This window comes from Natrix helvetica (assembly GCF_964273705.1).
Source record: "Natrix helvetica genome assembly, chromosome: 1".
NCBI lineage: Eukaryota > Metazoa > Chordata > Lepidosauria > Squamata > Natricidae > Natrix > Natrix helvetica.
In genome coordinates this window covers 107817865-107839364 of record NC_138548.1, presented here as the reverse complement: position 1 = coordinate 107839364, position 21500 = coordinate 107817865, and the positions used below count along the sequence as shown (strand labels likewise).

The 21500-nt window shown below is 38.7% G+C and overlaps 1 protein-coding gene across 1 annotated transcript; it reads left to right on the top strand.

Annotated features, from left to right (window-relative positions):
* The first annotated feature begins 1718 nt into the window (after positions 1-1718).
* Positions 1719-21039, top strand: TPH1 (tryptophan hydroxylase 1). The gene is made up of 11 exons (XM_081936264.1): positions 1719-1914; positions 7033-7170; positions 8892-9069; positions 9748-9848; positions 10840-10907; positions 12198-12394; positions 13605-13740; positions 14890-15016; positions 17964-18059; positions 19469-19602; positions 20497-21039. Exons 1-11 carry the CDS (start codon positions 1798-1800, stop codon positions 20657-20659), a joined length of 1455 nt encoding a protein of 484 aa, XP_081792390.1. The 5' UTR covers positions 1719-1797; the 3' UTR covers positions 20660-21039.
* The last annotated feature ends 461 nt before the right edge of the window (positions 21040-21500 follow it).

Here is a 21500-nt window from a genome sequence, read left to right as displayed (position 1 = left end):
TTCAAATCCTTAGCGCCACGTAACGGGGTGAGCTTGTCCCAGCTTCTGCCAACCTAGCAGTTTGAAAGCATGTAAAAACGCAAGTAGAAAAATAGAAACAACTTTTGGTGGGAAGGTAACAGTGTTCCATGCACCTTCGGCGTTTAGTCATGCCGGCCACATGACCAAGGAGACATCTTCGGACAGCGCTGGCTCTTTGGCTTTGAAACAGAGATTAGCACCGCCCCCTAGAGTCGGGAACGACTAGCACATATGTGCGAGGGGAACCTTTACCTTTACCTTATAGTCTAGAACAGTGTTTCTCAAACTTTTTTTAACCATCGCCCCCTTAAGACACAATTTGATTTGCCACCGCCCCCTAAATATTATTTAATTGTATAATATACAAAATGTATTAAATTGCAAAATGTATTACATGTAAATAAATTTTAATGGTGCAGAACAATGTTTGATAAACTCAACTTTTATTCAGAACTTTTAATGAGATGGATGACACTGATGTTTCGCAACCAATTCACTCACTCTAGGATCGATGTTGCTTAGAAGTAGTCTCAAATCTCCCCTTTTTATCCGAAACTGGCATTTTCGCTCGTCAGATGTGCCAAGGACGCCTAAACTCTAAGGAAGAAGACCCAGCAACCCCAACAGCACAGCCATAGAAATTTAAATAGAATACCATAGAAATTTGATCACCTTTCTATGAGATTCTATTGAAATTTCTATTCCTTGTGCTACTGGGGAAGCCTCCATTCCTGGCGCAGTGAAAGGAGGCTGACTCACACTGCGCGCGGCATACACTAGACCCCCAGTAGCACAGCCATAGAAATTAGAATAGGATATCATAGAAATTTGATCAGCATTATATGGGATTTTATTGAATTTTCTATTCCTTGTGCTACTGGGGACGCAATGTTAGACCCAAGACTGACTAAGGAAGTGCACATTCGCTCGTATGAAAGCCATGTTTCCAACAGCAACGATCGGTGTTGCAGGTTTGCCCGCGTGCCACGCGCAATGACTGCTGTGTGAGTCCGCCTAGTCACAGAACAAGTAATAAATAGAATTTGTTCAACGCCCCCTTCTGTACGTTCAACGCCCCCATGTAAGGCGGAAATTCCTACCGCCCCCTTGCACTTCTTTAATGCCCCCCAAGGGGGCGGTACGGACCACTTTGAGAAACACTGGTCTAGAATGTGGGCCTCCTTACTCCTGGTCCAACATTTAACCCCCATACCAAGCTTGTTCACGATACATGCCAGAACAAACTGGTGTGTGTGTGTGTGTGTGTGTGTGTGTGTGTGTTTGTTTGTGTGTGTCCCTCCCTTTCAAGGCAGAGTTCCTCTCTAGAGCAACCTGTAAGAAGTCATCCCTTGAGCCCCAACAAGGCAGAAAAGAAAAGGTGGCAGTTCAAGAAATTCAACAAGCTCAAGAAGGGAATTCATCACGCCCTCTTGGATAGGGGCGAGGGATCGAAGGGAACTGCCGTAGGCTTCGTCCTGGACGGATAGACCTCAGTAGGGCAAAGTCTTAAGCGCCAGGACTGGGGCAGCCGCTCTTCCCGTGCGAACGATGCCCTCCTTTACGTTCACGTGAAGAGGAGAGGGGCGTCGCTCTCGCCCCGCCCTGCGCCGGTTCGCTTGGCGAGAGATCGGAGCCTTGCCCCGGGCCCCCTCCGCCTTCCTCCTGCCCCATAAATAGCCCAGCAGCAGCGAGAGAAGCAGCAGAAGTGGTCAGGCGGACGGCGCGGCCACCTGTTGCTCCTGCCGTCGAGTGAGGTGAGGTTCGTTCGTCTTCAGCATGTACTCCAACAACAGAATGGAGCTGCCGCGGCGAGGTCGGTCCTTCGACTCCGTGAGCTCCAATTTGGATGAGAATCAGCTCGGCGATCTTTTATCTCCCCCGGTTCTGAATGGGGTAGGTCCTTCTCCTTCTCCTCCGTTGGGAAAGCGGTTTTCCACTTCTTCTCCTTCTTTCTGGCGTTTTGGCTTTCTTCTTCTTCTTCTTCTTCTTCTTCTTCTTCTTCTTCTTCTTCTTCTTCTTCTTCTTCTTCTTCTTCTTCTTCTTCTTCTTCTTCTTCTTCTTCTTCTTCTCCTTCTCCTTCTCCTCCTCCTCCTCCTCCTCCTCCTCCTCCTCCTCCTCCTCCTCCTCCTCCTCTTTGAAGACGTTTCGCTTCTCATCCCAGAAGCTGAAGAGCTGAAGAAGCTTCTTGGATGAGAAGCAAAAACGTCTTCAAAGGAAAAAAAAAACCTCCCAGAAAGTCCAATTGCCTCTTGAAAAGACAACCTTGACCTGGATGACTGAGAATCTCCATAGACATTTTTCTTCTTTGGTACTTTTCTTCTTCTTCTTTCCCTTCTACAAATAAGGGGTTGCTAGAACAAAAAAGTGCTTTGGAATGCCACACTTTTAAAGAATCTCACCCTCTCCCTTTCTTTGTAAGTGAGCATTTTCTGTTTTGTACTGTTCCCATAAACCTTTCGCACAACTGATGATGCTGTTGCTTGGTGCTTTTTCTGCATCTATGCTTCAAATAAGAAATGCATTGGGATTAGATAAGTTTTGGGGGGCCTTCAGTTCTATATCTGTCTGTATTATAGAAGAGCAGGATGCCTCTGCACCAGAGTTGGTTCTTTGCAGGAACTCCTGTTACAGTTGGTTGTCTGGTTGAATCAAACAGGAGATTTGTGGGGAGATTAGGAAGAGGAGAGAGCCTCCCTCGTGAATTGGCAATTCTTATGATGGTTAAAAAAAATGTGGCAAGGACTTCAAAATTACTCAGATAAAGATCTTGGGTATTTCTGCTTTATAGCCCTGCTGTTCAAAAGTGCACAAGGCAATTGAACTTGAATGAAATAACCGGAGAATTGACAGGCTTTTATTTAAGTACGGTTGTCTCCCATTGCCTGTTTCCTAGCTTGGCTCTTTTAGCATACCTTGGGAAAAGTTGCATGCACTTTTTTTTGTCTTGCATCCTTCAGTGGGAAATAAACAGTGAGACAGACATAGTTCTGTAAATTCTGCACGGATTCTAGGTAACCAGAATAATTTCCTACCCCAAATGCTCTTTGGGAAGGGATTGACTGACCATAAACTATAGGAAAAAGTTGGATACTGTTAATAGGCTATTTAACCCAGCACTCTTTTTGAAGTGGCCACCCAGACGCCAGCAGCCAACTAGAAAAGTGGGCTGTCCACTTGGCATTCTTAGCTCTATGTTGTGGTAGCCATTCTATGCATTAAGGTCAAAAACTGCATTTGTGTTTGTCCTCTTGCATTGTTCATTTATAGCAGTCCAGTAAATTAGAAAGTCTTTTTTGCATAGTGATTCATGAGCATGCTCATGTTGTAGACTGCTTTAAAAAAAGTGTAGTCTTTAACTTAGAATAACAGAGTTGAAAGGGACCTTGGAGGTCTTCTAGTCCAACTACCTGCTTAGGCAGGAAACCCAACACCACTTCAGACAAATGATTATCCAACATCTTCTTAAAAGCTTCCAGTGTTGGAGCATTCACAACTTCTGGAGGCAAGCTGTTCCACTGATTAACTGTTCTAACTGTCAGGAAATTTCTCTTCAGTCCTAAATTGCTTCTCTCCTTGATTAATTTTCATCCATTGCTTCTTGTTCTACTTAGATTCCATATACACCTTGGCTACATATTTGGTACCTGTCTCTTTTGCTGGCAGTACATGTTTCTGCTACTCCTGTTCATATTTTAGTAATACTAAATGTTAAATAGCACACACATTCCTAAAACCTTCTAGATTGGTTCACCTACCTCTTTTTTGTCTATTAAATATGAAGTTTACTCATGAACATCAATGTATATTAACTGTCGACAAGTGGTGGCAAGAAAGTCCAGTTTGGAAAATGAAGGCTGCATTTTTGGCAGACAAGATTTTGATTCCTAGAACTGTGCCTTTTTCTATAATGGTCTATGCATCAAGGTTGACTACTACAGCATTTTCCTGGGGCATTTTCTAGATTTAGATTATGGGACTTCAGTTGCTGATTTATCATATTTCTTACATTTTTCTACTTTTGTGATTTAAAGAGGTACACCATAAAAAACTATAGAAAAATGTTGTCAGCTGCAATTAAAACTTATTCTAAGCATCCTTTGAAAATCACATGTAGATATTATAATGCCAGTATTGATCTTAAAGTAAAAAACAACGGAATACACTATGGCTGGCTGAGGAATTCTGGGAGCTGAAGGCCATCCATTGTAAAGTTGTAAATGTTAAGAAACACTGTTCTGTGACCCACATTTCTGAGTAATAAAGTTGAATAATTACAGAATACAGAATAATTACAGTGTAGCACTGGTAGAATTGGGCAAAAGCTTACAGAGAGCATCGTTTTCCCCCTCACAATAAACGTATATGGCTGGTAATACTTAATGGGACCTTTTATTTGAAAAATGCTGTGAATACAGTGAGAAACCGAAAAGCTCAGCATAACACAGAGATTCATATAAAAGAATGGCCAGCCACAAAACATTTTTTCCAGCGGTGTAGAAAAATTATAAAATTTAAGTCAGTCGGAAAAAAAAATCTTCAGTTTTCCATGCCTAAAAATTCAGCAACCAAAATCTAGTTCCTTTCCCAATTTCTCTTTTGGTTGAGTTGAATTATTTAGGTGCTAAGTTTGACAGAATGGAATCTCTTATAATTTGTGATGGGGGCTTTGTGATTGACAAATGAGGTAACAATTCTTCAAACAAATAAATTCAAATTTTGCATTCATTATCTTTTTTTGGCACATAATCAAGTAACAAAATGCTTCTAGCAATTATGGAACTGTTTCCTTCCTAGGGATTGTGATAGAATTAGGAAACAGATGACACAAGAGAGGCCTAGGTGCGGAAAGAAAAGAGAGGAAGGGCATAGATAGAAGTGCCTTGGTGCTATAGGACCGATAACAGAGGACAGAGTGAATCAGTGGTGGGATTCAGCCAGTTCGCACCTTGTTAACTTTCTAAGCAGTTTGGAGAACCGGTTGTTGGAAGAAATCTCCTTTTCGTTTTTTTCACTTTACAGGGCTAATCCTGTAAGGAAGGCAGGAAAGAAACATTCTGGTGTTATTTCTAGCCTCATCTTTATTGCCCTGCTTACAGAAACTGCCTCCCTGGTTAACCCTGATTACATTGTAACAGCTAAGGTAAAGTGTGAGTGACATTGAGCTGGCCACCCCCACCCAGTCACATGACCACCACCACTGCCTACCCAGCTGGTCATTAGAGAACCGGTTGTTAAATTATTTGAATCTCACCACTGGAGTGAATGTAATAGCACCATACAGGAAGCTTTGACTTGTGCATAAGGAAAGCTCTTCTGGGCTTCCCCCTGCCGTTGAATGTTGTCATTCAGCCTCCTCAGCCTGGCGTGACATACAAATGAACATGACTATGACTGGATATTACCTCAGGTGTCATGGTTATTGGTCATAGTGTTTGAAAAATAATGGAATTTCTACTGGAGGCTCAGACGTCAACTTGGGGCGAACTATCGGAAAGAATTCTAACTCTTTTTTTTTTATAGCAAATATATTGCTGGGAATTGATGATGATGATGTTTGAAGATTTTCTTGTGAGAACTTAATCTGCTTTCTTAAGTACTAGATTTTATAAACTACATCAAACTGGTTGCTTTTACAGCAATTAAAGGAGTTGTGGATAAATAGGTGAATAGAAAATCAATACTGACATTTGAGGCAAAATGTTAAAGAACTCAATTTACAAAGTCAAAAGTCTTGTTGATTTTTAAGGTGGCTTAGGTTGCGAGGTTTTTTTCTGATTAATTTCTCCTCTTCCCACTTCCACATATAGCATTTAGAAGAGTATAAGGTAGAATAACCTTAAAAACGTGGCATTGATGAAGTAAAAAATAATAATAAAGAGCCTATCCAACAGGACACAAAACAAAACACCCAAAGCATCCACGATAGTCTTGGCATCAGAAAATGAAACAAACCTGTTGATGGTATAATTTTAAGTCATTTTGGTAAAGAAAATCTTAATAACTAATGAGACTGTAGGAGATTCCCTGGAGAAATTTCATTTTCTTAGGAATAGTTTGCACTTTCTTCAGGCACTTTATTTCATGCTGTACAGGTTTCTTTATCAAGCATCATAGAGAATTTAGGGTTAGGGTTAGGGTACTTAGCAAGTAGACACATCCATTGAATTTCCTCAGCCACATTATCGAAGTGGTTTGCTGTTGCACTCTTCTGTGATTTATTCTTTTGATTTCCCAGTTTAGTCTATAGTTTGAGATTTCCTGGGGGTCTCCCCTCCAAGAATTAACCCGGTCCAATCTGGATTAGGTTTTCTGAGATCAGCTAAAGTTACTTTAGGAAGTTTTAATCCTGCAGAATCGCATGTGAATTTATGCTTACTTAAATCTAGCTTAAGTGCATCTAATGTGTTATGTTTGAATATTCAATTTTTTAAAAAATCCAAAAAACAGAATTCTGTATAATTGGTTTTAAATATTAAGTAAAATGGGCAAAACTTTTAAAACTGTTTAAAACTTTTAAAATTTTACTATATGCAGCTACGATATGCCTTGAAACATGAAGCACATATGAAATGCATTTGAGCATTGAAGTGCCACCTTTGCATCTATTATTGCTTTGATGTATGTGGGATTACTTCAAAATGCTATCAGTTCAAAAGCAGTGACAAAGACATGATAACGAGGCATGCACCAAGGAAATCAAAAGAGGCCATTTATATTGTGAGGCTCTTTGAAATCTGTCTAAACCAAAAGTAATTCTTTTCCAAGAAAAAGTTCACAGACCTAAACCTTAGCAAGATTTATTGAAAAGAAATAGACATGGCTACAAGAATTATGGCTATTGGATTACTTTCCATCTTAAAAAGAACACCTTTGACAGATATCATTGGATTCAACTAGTGGAAAATACTTATCCTTAAAATAATAGAGCATTGTCCAAATTTGATGTCACTCCAAGTAATTAAAAATAGATCTGACTTATTTAACACTGATGGCCACAAATTTTTATTTTAGATCTTCAAACCAAACTATACTACAAATGAAGACAATAAAGAGAACAAGGCCAATTCATCTGAACGGAGCAGAGCTGCTATTATTTTCTCTTTAAAGAATGAAGTTGGGGGACTTGTCAAAGCCCTAAAACTCTTTCAGGTGAGTTGTTACTCTTACCTACAGTTGAACCAGAGGTGGGTTGCTCCTGGTTCGGCCCATATCGGGCAAACCGGTAGTACTGGAGGTGGGAGGTTCCGCCCACCCACCTAGACGCTTTTGCGCACACGCAGTTCACACAAGAGAACTGGTAGTAAAAAAAAAAATTGAAACCCACCACCCTGTTGTACAAATAAATATATTGTGTGGGCATTTCCAGTAGATGGGAACAACCTTGAGAATGTCATAATACACTCTCGATTTTGCTTTGTTCCTTAAAAATTCCAGCTGTTTAAGTACCATTCCATATCATAAACAGCCTGCTTAATAATGAATGAGATACCAGAGTCTTCTCTAAAGGGCTAGTCCACAAGAATTTCCTAAAAAATTGAGCAATGGAGATCAGAATAAAAACTGTGTGTATATCAGTCCTATTGGAAAAATGGCACAGCAGAACAACTCTACCAAAATGTTCCATGGTCTCCTTGTATGATGCTTCACGCCATCAGCTGATCACATAAAACATTCTGAAATCCTCTGCTCTAGAATGCAGCAAAGGGTATTATACCAGGAATCCAATCTGACTCAAGGATGGAAAACAGGGAATGCACTTTTGTGGAAATGACCCTAGGGTCTTTTTTTGGGGGGGGGGTTGTTTCAGTAGTGGGATTCAATTTTTTTACTACCGGTTCTGTGGGCGTGGCATGGGAAGGATACTGCAAAATCCCCCTTCCCTCCAGATCAGCTGGGACTCGGGAGGCAGATGGCGACGTGGCCAGTCAGAGGTAGTATTTACTGGTTTTCCGAACTACTCAAAATTTTCGCTACCGGTTCTCCAGAACTGTTCAGAACCTGCTGAACCCCCCTCTGGGGAGTTTGGGGTTTGTTTTTTTGTCACAGTTCAGTTTCCTGTACTTTCTACTATAATTTTCAACACGAGCAGAATTTGCCAGTGTAAAATGGAAAACTGAACAGCTGTGAACAGCTGATGTCCAAAGACTTCTGCTATTGTCAAAATAATAAATGCAGCATCATGCCATAGCACATTGATGTTATAAAATAGATCCACAGAGGCACACTTGCATCAGGATAGTGAAATGCTCTTTTCATTGGAAAGACTGATTGGACTCCTCTGCATTCTATCACTGTCTCTGGCTATAAAATTTGTATTTTATACAAACCAGTTGTAAAACTATTTTCTTTTACATGGGTTACTACCTCTTCCCCCATTTCACTTCTACTAGGAGTAGACTGGAACTTCTTCTAATTGGAAATAAATCACAATTCCTTGTTGCATAAACATAAAGCAACGACTTTTTAAAGATATATAATTAGTAAATTCAAGCAGATCAAATCTAGTTTGGATCACAGCTTTCCCAAAAAATTAGAAGTGGTATTTCTCTTTCTGGGCTTGATGATTATGTTAAAGAGGAGGAGAAAGAAGACAGAAAGGGGTAAGGATGTATTTGTTATACATTATTTGTTATATGGCTTAGCCATATAATGGGAATTGTTTAAAAAAATTACATATGAACTAGGAAGAATAGAAGGCTGTTTAATATAAATAGTATTGACTATAAATTTAAATTCATTATGAATTAATTCAAAGTATAAATTTATTTGTGTAAAGCTTGACTAAATGAGTGTTAAAGAAAGACTGTATACCCTAGATATTTGTTTTCAGACGATATTCATGATCCCACTTTAATGGTCTTATTGTTCAGGAAAAACATGTGAATTTGGTGCACATTGAATCTCGAAAATCCAGAAGACGAAATTCGGAATTTGAGATCTTTATTGATTGTGATAGCAACAGGGAGCAGCTAGATGAAATCTTCCATCTCCTGAAATCCCATGTAAATTTTCTGACCGTGAACCCAATCAACTACCTACAGGAAGATGGTAAGAAGAAGGAAAAGAAGAAAGTGATTTATTAAAATTGCATGTATATTATGAAGATGTCTTGCTATTCCAAGGCTTATTGAATGAAATTTAAAAATACAGTTGATTTTGTCTCTCTGTTTTAAGTTTTCACTAATAAATGATAAATAAATTCAACAAAAGTAAGTTTTTCTGCAACTGGAACTCATTCTTCAGATTTCTGCCCTTTGGGACAACGAAGAACAATTCTTGGCAAGCAATTCTGTTAGTAAATAATTATTTTGTTAATTTTGGAATGATATGTATGTATGTATGTATGTATGTATGTATGTATGTATGTATGTATGTATATGTATATATATATTTAAAGCATTTTTGCCCTCCATTTCATTTCAAAAAAATTTCAAGAGCATTTTCATATTGGTGTCTCTTTACACATGCTTCGCTTGAGTGAGAACTGCAGTTATGATGCTAATTTAATGCAAGCATCTCCCCTTATTTTTAATATAGCTATCCTGTTTCATTGTAAGTACCACAGCAGGAAGCGTTTTGTGCTGTGCATATATACGATAAGAAGTTGCCTTCAATTTTGGCATTTACTTAACAGCTAGTTTCCACTTTGAACTGTCATGAGGCTAGTTTCCTTTTTCCAACCAGCCTAATTTTTATTAATAACTCTGAATTTTCTCCATTCCCTAGACATGGAAAATATACCTTGGTTTCCTAAGAAGATCTCAGATTTGGATAAATGTGCAAATCGTGTTCTGATGTATGGATCGGATCTGGATGCAGACCATCCAGTGAGTAGATTTGTAACAGTCTTTGCCTATGTATATTTTGGTTCTTTTCTGAAGAAAAGCTGCTTGAATAATCTAACTCCCAAGCTTGAATAATTTTTTCTCCTAATTTCCATTCCATTTTCAAATTTTGTTTTATATATTAAATTCTACTAAAATATGTAGAATTTAGATAAAGCGGTGACCTCTGAAGCTGTGTGAGATTCAGGGAAAACTGGAGGGAAGGTGGGGAAGAGCCATACATTTTTATATTTTTTATGCCATGTATAAGGTTTCATGTGCTTCCGTTTCCTCAAATATGCTTTTGAAAGTTCTAAAAAATCCCTGCTTGGTAATGCCAGAAAGTTGTATCACTCGTGTCTGAAGTTGGTACCTCTGGTAGATGATGGGGCATGGTCCACACTATTGGCCCAGTTGCTTTCTTTTGGCAGTTACGGTATTACTTATTTATTTATTTTGAGAGATGTGTGTGCAGTATGTTGGGATATGAGGTCTATATTAGCCTTCCATCCTTCTGAGGTTGCTAAAATGAGGACCCAAATTGTTGGGGGCAATATGCTGACTTTGTAAACTGCTTAAAGAGGGCTTTAAAGCACTGTGAAGCGGTATATAAGTCTAAGTGCTATTGCTATATAATATTGTATTGGGCAGTTTGTCTCTCCTATTAATTGCAGGAATGTATGTAAATCAGTATTTCCTGTTCTGATACTCTCCAGATGTATAGCACTACAACTCCCTTCGTATCTAGGCAGCCTGATCAAAGGCTGAGTAGTTATGGGGAGATGGAATTGTAGTGTCAAATATCTAGAAGGTACCAGATTAAAGACTGAGGTAAATAAGTATATAAAAAAGAAAGATATAGGTTTCTGGTTTGCATATATTTACCTCATAAAATGTTCCTAAATTTTCTTTCCTTGGCTCCTGTCCAGCTGATTGATAGAACTTCACCATTTTAATCTTAATAATGAGGAATTTATTATTTGTTTTGCACTAGGGTTTCAAAGACAATGTTTATCGCAAGAGACGGAAGTATTTTGCTGACTTGGCTATGAATTACAAACAGTATGTATCAGTGTGTACTAAATGCTATTACTATGATGATATTAAAACAACTGACAGATAAAAAGCACTGAAGGCATTTAAAAATATCTACTGAAAGGATATTCCACAAACACAAAAAAGGAAGCATAGGCAGATGAAGGAATGAGAGGTAACCTTACATAAAGATATGCTTAGGAAGCTACCATGATCTCAGTAGCTGGTTATCTTGGATACCTACGAGCTCACCTAATTAGCAGAACCAGATGTGGGAAAAGAGGAAAGGTTACGTACAGACATGCGCATTACAGCCATGTACTCAAGTAGCCGATTATCTTTGTGCCCATTATCTCCCTGAGCAGAGACAGGCCGTATCAGGGAGTTATGTGAGATTCAACCTTGGCTGGTGGAGCCTTCTGGATTCACAAGGGAAAAATGAGGGAGTAAACCAAAAACAATGCTGTTGCTACCCCTGCTTTGCTTTGCTTGTTAAAACTGTATAAAAGCCAAATAAACTCTGCGAAAGGCAGACAGACATTTTTGACACCACTGCTTGACGGATTTCTGAAAACCTACAGGCATTCCTTGGTGTTCTAAAATCCACACTAGATTTGTACAAAGTTAAAATAAGATGTTCCTCTGAAGTTAATTAGTTGGGCTTCTACATCTCACCAAAGTGGTTTTATTCCTGTAGTGACTATATTTTCTTGGGAAAAATAAAGTTTAAATTTGAGAAAGGGGGAAAATTGAAAAAAAGTACATATTGAAAAAAAATGAAATTGCTTATGTTTATAACTTTGGCTACAAAACAGAACTCAAGAAAAAAACTTTACAAAAGCACTTATCCTAGTAAACATATCTAAAATCGAACTGTGTATTTAAAACTCTTTGCAGCCTTCACTGAATGTTTTAATGCTTCTGGATAAGTCTTGATCCCTTCCTGCCTTTGCTAATTGATAAAGCAGGTTGGTGTTCCATGAGATTGAAGAAAGTGATAAAGAGTTGATGGGAATATTTATGTCAGCTTCTTAAGGACACATTTGGCTGAAAGCAGCTAGGACAGGTGCTACATGTATCCTTGTAAGCACTCTGATCCCACTTTCCTCTTTGAATGTAACTCAATGTCCAACTGTAGTAATATACCCCGGATCTGTAAAAGCTCAGCTTCCATTTTCCAATTGTCTCAACCCAATTTGCAACCGATAGCCAGTATCCAGAATAATAGAAAATATGCCATTATGCAAAACACCATTGTTTTTCATATTGGACAAATGTTAATGAAGTGAAAATTAATTTTTAAAATTCTTTCTGCAGTGGGGATCCAATTCCCAAAGTCAAATTCACGGAGGAGGAAATCAAGACTTGGGGCACTGTATTTCGGGAACTCAATAAGCTGTATCCAACCCACGCGTGCAGAGAGTATTTGAAAAATCTGCCCTTGCTTTCAAAGTGCTGTGGGTATCGAGAAGATAATATACCTCAGTTAGAAGATGTGTCCCTATTTCTGAAAGGTAAGGGTCAGATGCCTGTTGAATTCTTGCTGAAGGGGAGCTTCCATTACAGGAAGGGAGCAGAAAGTTCTTTCTCCACAAAGGATCACATTTATTTGGAAAGTAGTCTGGTGGTCTGCTTTGGCAACAGTTCTTTGTGCTCTCTCTAGATTACAGTAGGTTTCTGTTTGATGACTCATATTTACCTTGATTGAGAATTCATGCTGAAGAGGCAGTGAGACTCTTTGTTGAGGTAAAGAGATTGAGGTAAAGTTGAAGCCTTTTGCCCTGATAAGGTGCTTTGTAGCCCTTAAGAACTTCCTTCAGTGCCTGTAAAAAAACCCAACCCAACCCAACACTACCCAACCCAACCCAACCCAAACCAGGAAGGGCTTGTAGAAGATTACTATCACTTCTCCTGTTGTGATATTTTGATGCCAAGTTATACAAATACAAGATTGTATTGAGAAATATATAAAAGACTGTTTTGTTTTGACTAGGGGAGACATGATAGCAGTGTTCCAATATTTCAGGGGTTGCCACAAAGAAGAGGGAATCATACTATTATCCAAGGCACCTGAGGGTAGAACAAGAAGCAATGGGTGGAAACTAATCAAGGAGAGAAGCAACTTAGAACTGAGGAGAAATTTCCTGACAGTTAGAACAATTAATCAGTAGAACAGCTTGCCTCCAGAAGTTGTGAATGCCTCAACACTGAAAGTCTTTAAGAAGATATTGGATAGCCATTTGTCTGAAACGGTATAGGGTTTCCTGCCTAGGCAGGGGGTTGGACTAGAAGACTTCCAAGGTCCCTTCCAACTCTGCAATTGTATTGTATTGTATTGTATTGATCAAAGAAAAAAATACATATACTTTTATTTCTACTTGGAAACCGCTTCTGGACTTTGTGCTTGAGGTGGGAAAAAATGAATCTTTTATTTGGGGTTCTACTGATTAGATAGATTTGCTGTTATAGAAATGCTACTTTACACTATTATGTAAGAGTAAAAAGTTGAGGTTTGATGTTAATGCCTTCTTCTACTGCACCAAAGGGAGTTGGAAGTCAATGCCTTTTTTTTCTTTTCCCCCTTTCCTTTTCCTCACTTTTCCCTTCCCTATTTTTCCTAATATTTACTTTGGTATTTTCTTTCTATGCTATATTATAAACTAATGAAAACTATTTATGAGAAATGTATAAAAGCCATTTATGAACTATTGCTTGGTTTTGCAGAGCGCACTGGATTTACCATTCGCCCTGTTGCCGGATACCTGTCGCCCAGGGATTTCTTGGCAGGCTTAGCATTCAGAGTATTTCACTGCACTCAGTATGTTCGGCACAGTTCAGATCCTCTTTATACCCCGGAACCGTAAGTGGGGATTGTAACACATTGATTCTGATTATAAGTCAGCACTTAATGGTAGACTAGATCAGGAAAAAGTCACTGCCATGAATACTAGCATCTTGACAGTCTTTCTCTTTCTCCACCACATTATACCAAAGAGAGTCAAATGCAATCTTGAGTTTGTTTCTTATGCTAAGAAAGAATATTGTGGATTAATCTCTTTACTGATGGTTGTCCCCTATTTTCTTCAAGGCCACCTCTCTATACTATGATAAGCTTCTTCAAGTGTATTCAGTTTGGAACCTAAGCATTACAAATTTTATTATTATTATTATGTTAATCTTTGGTGAGATTCATAGCCTTTGGGGCTGGTTGGTAGCTCAACAGCTCGAGTCCTAACCAAGGACCTAGGAACTGTTAAGGTAACGTTGGAGGATATAAATTGTTCCAAGTAAGATAGTTTTTTGTAGAGTCAGAATGTATAATAATAATAATAATAATAATAATAATAATAATAATAATAATAATAATAATAATAATAATAATAATAATACCAGGACTTAAAAATCGAAACCCAACGATTATGGCACAAACCAGCAGTGGTAATTCCAGTGGTAATCGGCACACTGGGTGCTATTCCAAAAGCACTGGAATTACATTTAAAACAGTTAAAAATTGACAAAATCACCATCAGTCAAATGCAAAAGGCCGCACTGCTTGGATCCGCACACATATTACGAAAATACGTTATGATGTCCTAGGTCCCTGGGTGGGGCCCGACTAGTAATTAATGCCAAATCTGGTGAAACAACTGGCCGCTGTGATACAATCGTAGTATAATAATAATAATAATAATAATAATAATAATAATAATAATAATAATAATAATAATAATAATAATAATAATAATAATAATAATAATAATAATAATAATAATAATAATATAATAATGCAAATCGTTGTACTGGATTATGTCTAGCTGAGCCATCTACTACTGGGACAGATTTCTTCCTTTATAATAGTTCTGGGAAAGGAAAGACAGCAAACCTTAGAAGTTAATTTTTTGACAAACTATTATTATTATGATGCTAACTATGTTAATGTGAGATGGTTTACATCCAGCAATTGCAATATTGCAAGTTTTAGTATCCCCTTGATTTCTCTGTTTTCCAGGGATACCTGTCATGAGCTTTTGGGCCATGTCCCCCTTCTGGCTGAGCCCAGTTTTGCTCAGTTCTCACAGGAAATTGGATTGGTATCACTTGGAGCCTCAGATGAAGCTGTTCAAAAACTAGCCACTGTAAGTAGACAATCCTGCCCAGTACAACAGGTTCCAGTTGTTTGTCAGTTTTTCTAGCCACATATCCCTCTTACAGTAGCTATCTCAGACATTTAAAAAGGGGGTATCTTTTTAAGGGAACAAAGTTGGAATATGGCTACTCCTGGTTATCTGGTCACTGCCTCCAGATCAATGGAGTGTTTATTCCAGAGTAGTGGCAGATTGGTTTATGTGAACCAATCTGAGTCTGAGTCAGCCAAATTAATCTAAAAGTACCACTGATTTCAGCAGGCTTAACTCTAGCTTTTCTATGGTGTGGAGAGGTGAAAAAGGCTAAGGTGGCAGACAGTCTGTGATTGAAGCCCTGACCCATTCTACATGAATTAATATTGCATACATGCATTTAAGCAGTAATGCTCCACCACCTTGGCTTTTTGCCCCCAATGGTTACCATTGTTTGTTTTCCATAAAGAGCCTGAAAATGTAAATTTGAGGTTAAAGGGGAAACCTAGCTTTTCAGTGCTCCACTATGAGCTTGAGGGGGAAAAAACAACTGTGGAGAGGAGAGTGTCCAGTGATCTTTAACCAGAGGAGAGGTGGCATTCCTGCTACCATGAACTATAGACAATTTGACTGGAGGTGTATGCCTATAATAAAATGAAGTTCAGCAGGTAACCTGAACAGAATCACTTCAAATGGCGTAAATCAATGCACAATACCTTTGACACATAAGAGAAAAAGATGGGTGATGGTTGGTTGCCTTCCCAGAGGGCTGTGTGCAGGTGGAGGACCATATCATGTATTCCTGCCATTGAGCAATGATCAGTTTACTCTACTGATTCTGGAGCTAGCTGCTCTTGTGGATTAAGCCACCCATCTCCTTGGAAGAGAGGATGTCAGTGAAGCTTAAAGGACTAACAGCAATGGCAATAGCACTTAGACTTATATACTGCTTCAGAGTGCTTTCCAGCCCACTCTAAGTGGTTTACAGAGTCAGCATATGGCCCTCAACAATCTGGGTCCTCATTTTACCAAGCTCAATAAACTGGCCCAAATATTTTTCTTTCCAATCAACTCACAAAATGGCTCCTTCCAAAGAGGTAGACTTGTTCATTCAACAGCACTTTAAAAACACCTAAAGCCTCAAGGTGTCCTCATGTACCATTTTGCTTGCCATTTTTACAAAAAAAAAATAAATAAATTATCAAATGCTGTTCTGCTAAGTTTATTTCTGACCATTCATTATAAATTTGCCAGAATGGAAGATTACTGAAATCTGTGTCATGAGCAGAATATAAATAAACCTGCCTTTTAAATTAACTGTTTAATTTAAATGGTATCGAAATGATACTCTTCCATTTAGAGGTGGGTTGCTCCCAGTTTGCCGGATTTGGCCAAACCGATAGTGGCAGCAGTGGGAGGCTCCGCCCACCCACATGGATGCTTCTGTGCATGCGCAGAAACATCGCGCATACATGAGAGCATATACGTTCATGAGCAAACCGGTAGTAAAACCAGTACAAAGCCACCACTTCTGCCATTCCTTCAGAAGCTCAACACGGAATACAAAATGGTCTCTCGTTCAATTCCACTCCCCCAAATGAAACCGTGAAATAAATGGAACTGTAAGAAAGTAACTGATTCCAGGTCATTTGGTAACTTTGTGTGGCAGAAGATGATCCTGAACCTGTGTCATCTTGATCCTCGGTCAACATTTTATCATAGTACCATGCCTTTAATAACAGTACATGAACTGGGAAATGAGGCAGCAGTACCTGCCTTCTGGGGTGACAGAAATTCCACTATTTTTTCCCCTCCAAACTGAACACAGTATTTTCAAAATGTGGATGGCAGTCTGGAAGCTTTATGCTCTTTGGAAAAAAAAAACCCTGTTGAGCAGCTTTTCTTTAGTGTGTGGCTAAGGAAGATAAGATGTCTGCCATAGGGAAAATTCTGAAAGGATCTTCTATTTTTCATTCATGCAAGGGAACCTAACCCTTCAGTGGTACTGAATGGTGGGGAAGGGAAGGATTTGTATTCCTTGCAGACATCTGATCAAGCGGGGAGGGATACGACACCACCAGGGGTGGGTTCCTGCCAGTTCTAACCTCCTCTATAGAAGAGGTTCCACAAATCTACAGTGCCGTTTAGAACCGGTTCCAGCTCCCTCCCCCTGCCCGTCTACACATCATCAAGATGAAGAGTGAGAGGAGGAATTCTGGGAATTGAAGTCCACAAGTCTTAAAGCTGTCAAGTTTGAACACCCCTGGGTTTTTTTTCTAAAGGGTTAGGGGTGCAAGGGTCTTGTAACTTGACAGCTTTAAGACTTGCGTGCTTCAAATGCCAGAGTTTCTGAGCCAACATTTTGGTTGCTAAGCAAGAGCGTTGTTAAGTGAATTTCACCACATTTTACAAGTTGGCCATGCCCACTCAGTCACATGGCTGGAAAGCCACTCCCACCCAGTCACATGGCTGGCAAGCCACTCCCACAAAGCAGGCCACAACTACAGAAGAGGTTCTAAAAATTTTTGAAACCCACCACTGGACACTACCTGTTTGCAACACAGAAGGCTCCACACCCATTTTCATTTTCACACTGCTACTATTTCTCAGAGTGGTTTCCACATTTTTGTAACCCTGAGATCATCTAATCAACTTGGTCACGTTGACTGAGGTATTATTGTCACTGAAGGCTGGGCCCACAGCATATTCTAGGTTAAAATGTTTTTGGCTAGAATTCGGCTTAGTTAGTTATGCAAATCCAGACAATCTGAGTTTAGTATTGTTGAATTAGCCATGACATGGTGTGTTGCATTGACACAGCTGATATATCTGGAAATATTGGAGAAATGGCTTTTAATTCCACCAACAAAAGATCATGTGGATATTCAGTGTTTGGCATTATTCAATGTGTACATCTCTATTAGAGAGCTGCTACTTCTTCTCATTCAACTTTCTTCCTTCTCAGTGCTACTTTTTCACAGTGGAGTTTGGCTTATGCAAACAAGAAGGGCAACTGAGAGTCTACGGAGCTGGTTTGCTCTCTTCTATTAGTGAATTGAAGGTAAGCCCCCAAATCACCTTCAAAATAGTGCCTTTAATTTAGTGTTAATAGTTTTACAATTGTACACTCAAGTGGAACTTTTATTTATTTCATTTGCCTTCACTGTTCTTCTGCTTTAGACTTTCACCCGAAGGGCTGTTGATGCCCCAAACAACTTCAAGGAAATCTGTCATTGGTTATCTTCTCAGTGAAGGATATGATATGGTGTTTGATTATTTGGTATCAAGTTAGTGTCAATTCTTTGTGACCACAACTCTGCTGAAATAGAGCCAGGGGTCACATTGGAGATGACCAGGCTAAGCCTAAGGAAGGGGTCAAGTGGGTCATCAGTTTGGAGTCCCTTTGTGTCTATCACAGATTTAAGTCCAGCCCTCTGAATTCCATTGACCCTACTGCCAATTTGCCTTGACCATTAGTATTTAAGATTCTTGTAATGAGCTAGCATGGATTAAATTTGTACTCATTTGAACAGCCTTGGGTTCCTGATTTCTTGCACTAGACAGATTATTGAATACAATATTCATGAGTTTCAATGTTGTATGTTCTAGCATGGTATTTTACCCAATAAAATATTGTTTATTTAGAGCAAGTTTGGCAGAAGGAAGCTTGGCATTAACAAGAATATATTATATCCAGCAATATTGCTCAACTGATAGAAAGTCAGTTACCGGTCCAGAAATATACAACTTAAAGTCCCCTGAACAACATGAAGCCCTCAAAATCTTTCAAGGTGGCTCACAAAAATTCCCAAAATGTGTTATCAAAGAATCATCTTGAATGTGACAGATAGGGAGGAATTATGACAATCAGTAGAATTAACTCTGTTTAATTGTATTTACATATAACTGAAATGCATTTTAGTTTTCATCTTGGCACCATTTACTAGTTTTGGGTGACTCAGAGGTGAAGGGCGATTCTTAGTTTGAAAGTTGTGCACATTATAGAACAAGACATTCTTAAGAATTACAGTAAGTAACAAAAAATAAAAGCAAACTAAATAATTAAAAGTTAGAACCCATGTAGAACAGGGCTGTCAAACTCGATTTCATTTGAGGGCCGCATCAAGGTTATGTTTGACCTCGGGGGGGGGGGGGGAGGTGGCCATGGCCAGAGTGGGCATGTCACTCATGTTGGGGGTGCCTGTGGTGGCTCAAGCACTGCCAGTGAAAACGGCCTCTTGCAACCTTCTGCCAGTGAAAACGGAACTCAGGAGGGCCGTCTGTGGCCAATCCTTTGCTGCTTCCAGGAGTCAGATCTAAGCACCCTCTCGGCCAGATCCAGCAGCCGGGCCTTGAGTTTGACACCTTTGATGTAGAATGTCATTAGCTATCTTTGTATGTTCTTCAATATTGATGTGTCTATAATATGCACATTTCAATCTTTTCTATTTTGGTGTTTCTGATAACCAGCATGCACTCTCTGGAAATGCCAAAGTCAAGACTTTTGAACCTAGTGTCACCAGCAAGCAAGAATGCATGATTACTACCTTCCAGGAAGTTTACTTTATTTCTGAAAGCTTTGAAGATGCAAAAGAAAAGATGAGGTAATTTACTGTTTGCCACTGAGAAACTGAAAGCTGGCAGAATGAAAGACATTCAAATATACAGTAGTCCTAGTCCTGCTCCTGGCCTTGGAAAAAAATAACACCTTATCCCATTTTACATTGGTGTTAGGTTGCCAAAAGACCAGATACAACAAAAATGCTAATTGTAATATAATGCCAGTGTTGATTTGAGGTTTGCCTTTTCTGTTATATTTTGTATTATCAATGACAAACACAGCTACACTAAAAAATGTCAAATATTTTAGATACTGTTACTTTTCCTTTTTCCAGCAATTGCTTACAGACAAGGGTAATTTACAGTTTTACTGTGATTTATGGAATATACTATGATAGCTTGCTTCACTAAAAGGGCAAACTACAAGTCAAGCAAGCAGACAAAATTATGACTTATTTTGCTGTGTGATCTCAGTTTATCTTCTGCACCCATTTAACTTTCTCATTTATCTTTTTGTTTTTCTGGGTTAATTTTGGGGGCCCACCCTGCTGGACCATCTTCATTTTTTAGTTATTTCTCTGGGCTTATGTTTTTCCAAGTTAGGACAAATTTGTGGACTATTTCTCTCCTTTTTTGTATCTTTCCTGGACATTATTTCTGCACTGGTCACAATAAAGCAGGAAAACGTTGACTATAGTCCCATAATCCCTTGCCACTGGATCTATTGATTGAGGTTGAAAACATCTGGAGGCCACTAGTTTGCCTATTTCTGGTCCACACTATCACATCTGCCACACTTTTTCCTCTTTAATGGCAATCATTCAATGGATTAGAAACAGTGGTAGGACAATTATTAAGCTATTTAAATGTTTATAATTGACTGAAACTGCCACTATGTAGACAATTAATTCCCTTTTTTTCTTTCTTTATCTTAACAGAGAGTTTGCAAAGACAATCAGACGCCCATTTGGAGTGAGTTACAATCCATATACCCAAAGCGTTCAGATCCTGAAAGATCCACTAAGTATTGCACATGTGGTGAATGAGCTACGGCATGAACTGGACATTGTCAGTGAAGCCCTTGGCAAGATGGACAAGTAACTGGGAGTTAACCTGTCTAATAACCTTTCTGCATTTGGTAGCTGTGGATCCCCCACATACATACAGATTTTAGCAAGATAATACTGCTTTTATGCTTCATGCAGAATGTTTCTTCCCAAAAATGATCAATGAAAGGAAAATATTTTTGTTTTAATATAGTTTCTTGGAAGAGTCATATCAATGTTTACATACCACTTTTCTCTCCTCTTTTCAGGCCATTTCTCATTTATTTGAAAAGAAAGTAGAAATAATTTATCTAGAAAAATTGATAGAATATATTATGAAATGCTATATTTAAAGGCTAATGCTTCATATAGTCCACTGTTCTGTGCAACCAATGATGGCTAGTATTAGCTGTTATGGAAGAAGAAATAAAATCTTAAAACTATCTCAAAAAGCGTGTGTTCTGGTTTATCTCCCATCATGTTTTTTTTAGCTGCCAAACCAGAGTTATAATCATATACACACTTACCTAGCAGAAATATCAGTTGAATACAATGGATATTATTGCATTCAATAATGTAATATTTCTTATTTCTAAGTATAAATACCTACAATATATTTGTTTCTGAGTAAGCACAGCATCTTCCGTTTTTGCCTATTACATTTCTATTTGAATAATATGAAGCAGAATACAGCACTTATAATTTGGGAAATTGTGATTGAAATTGATCATCATGCTAAGCCATAGTTTACTTAAACATGATTTGCTGAACCATTCATAATTGGCTGAATGTACATATCATGCTCTTCATCATAGTGCCAATGGGTAACAGGTACTTAGATCCAAAATTGACCTATTAAGAACCTATTTTGTATGCCAGATATCTTGATCTTATTT

What these genes read in the sequence shown, in the direction of transcription:
- TPH1 (XM_081936264.1), top strand. Translation starts at nt 1,798, where the DNA reads ATGTACTCCAACAACAGAATGGAGCTGCCGCGGCGAGGTCGGTCCTTC. An exon ending in TTGGCTATGAATTACAAACA is followed by an intron (nt 10,908 to 12,197) that starts GTATGTATCAGT and finishes TTCTTTCTGCAG; the next exon opens with TGGGGATCCAATTCCCAAAG. An exon ending in GATGCAAAAGAAAAGATGAG is followed by an intron (nt 19,603 to 20,496) that starts GTAATTTACTGT and finishes TTATCTTAACAG; the next exon opens with AGAGTTTGCAAAGACAATCA.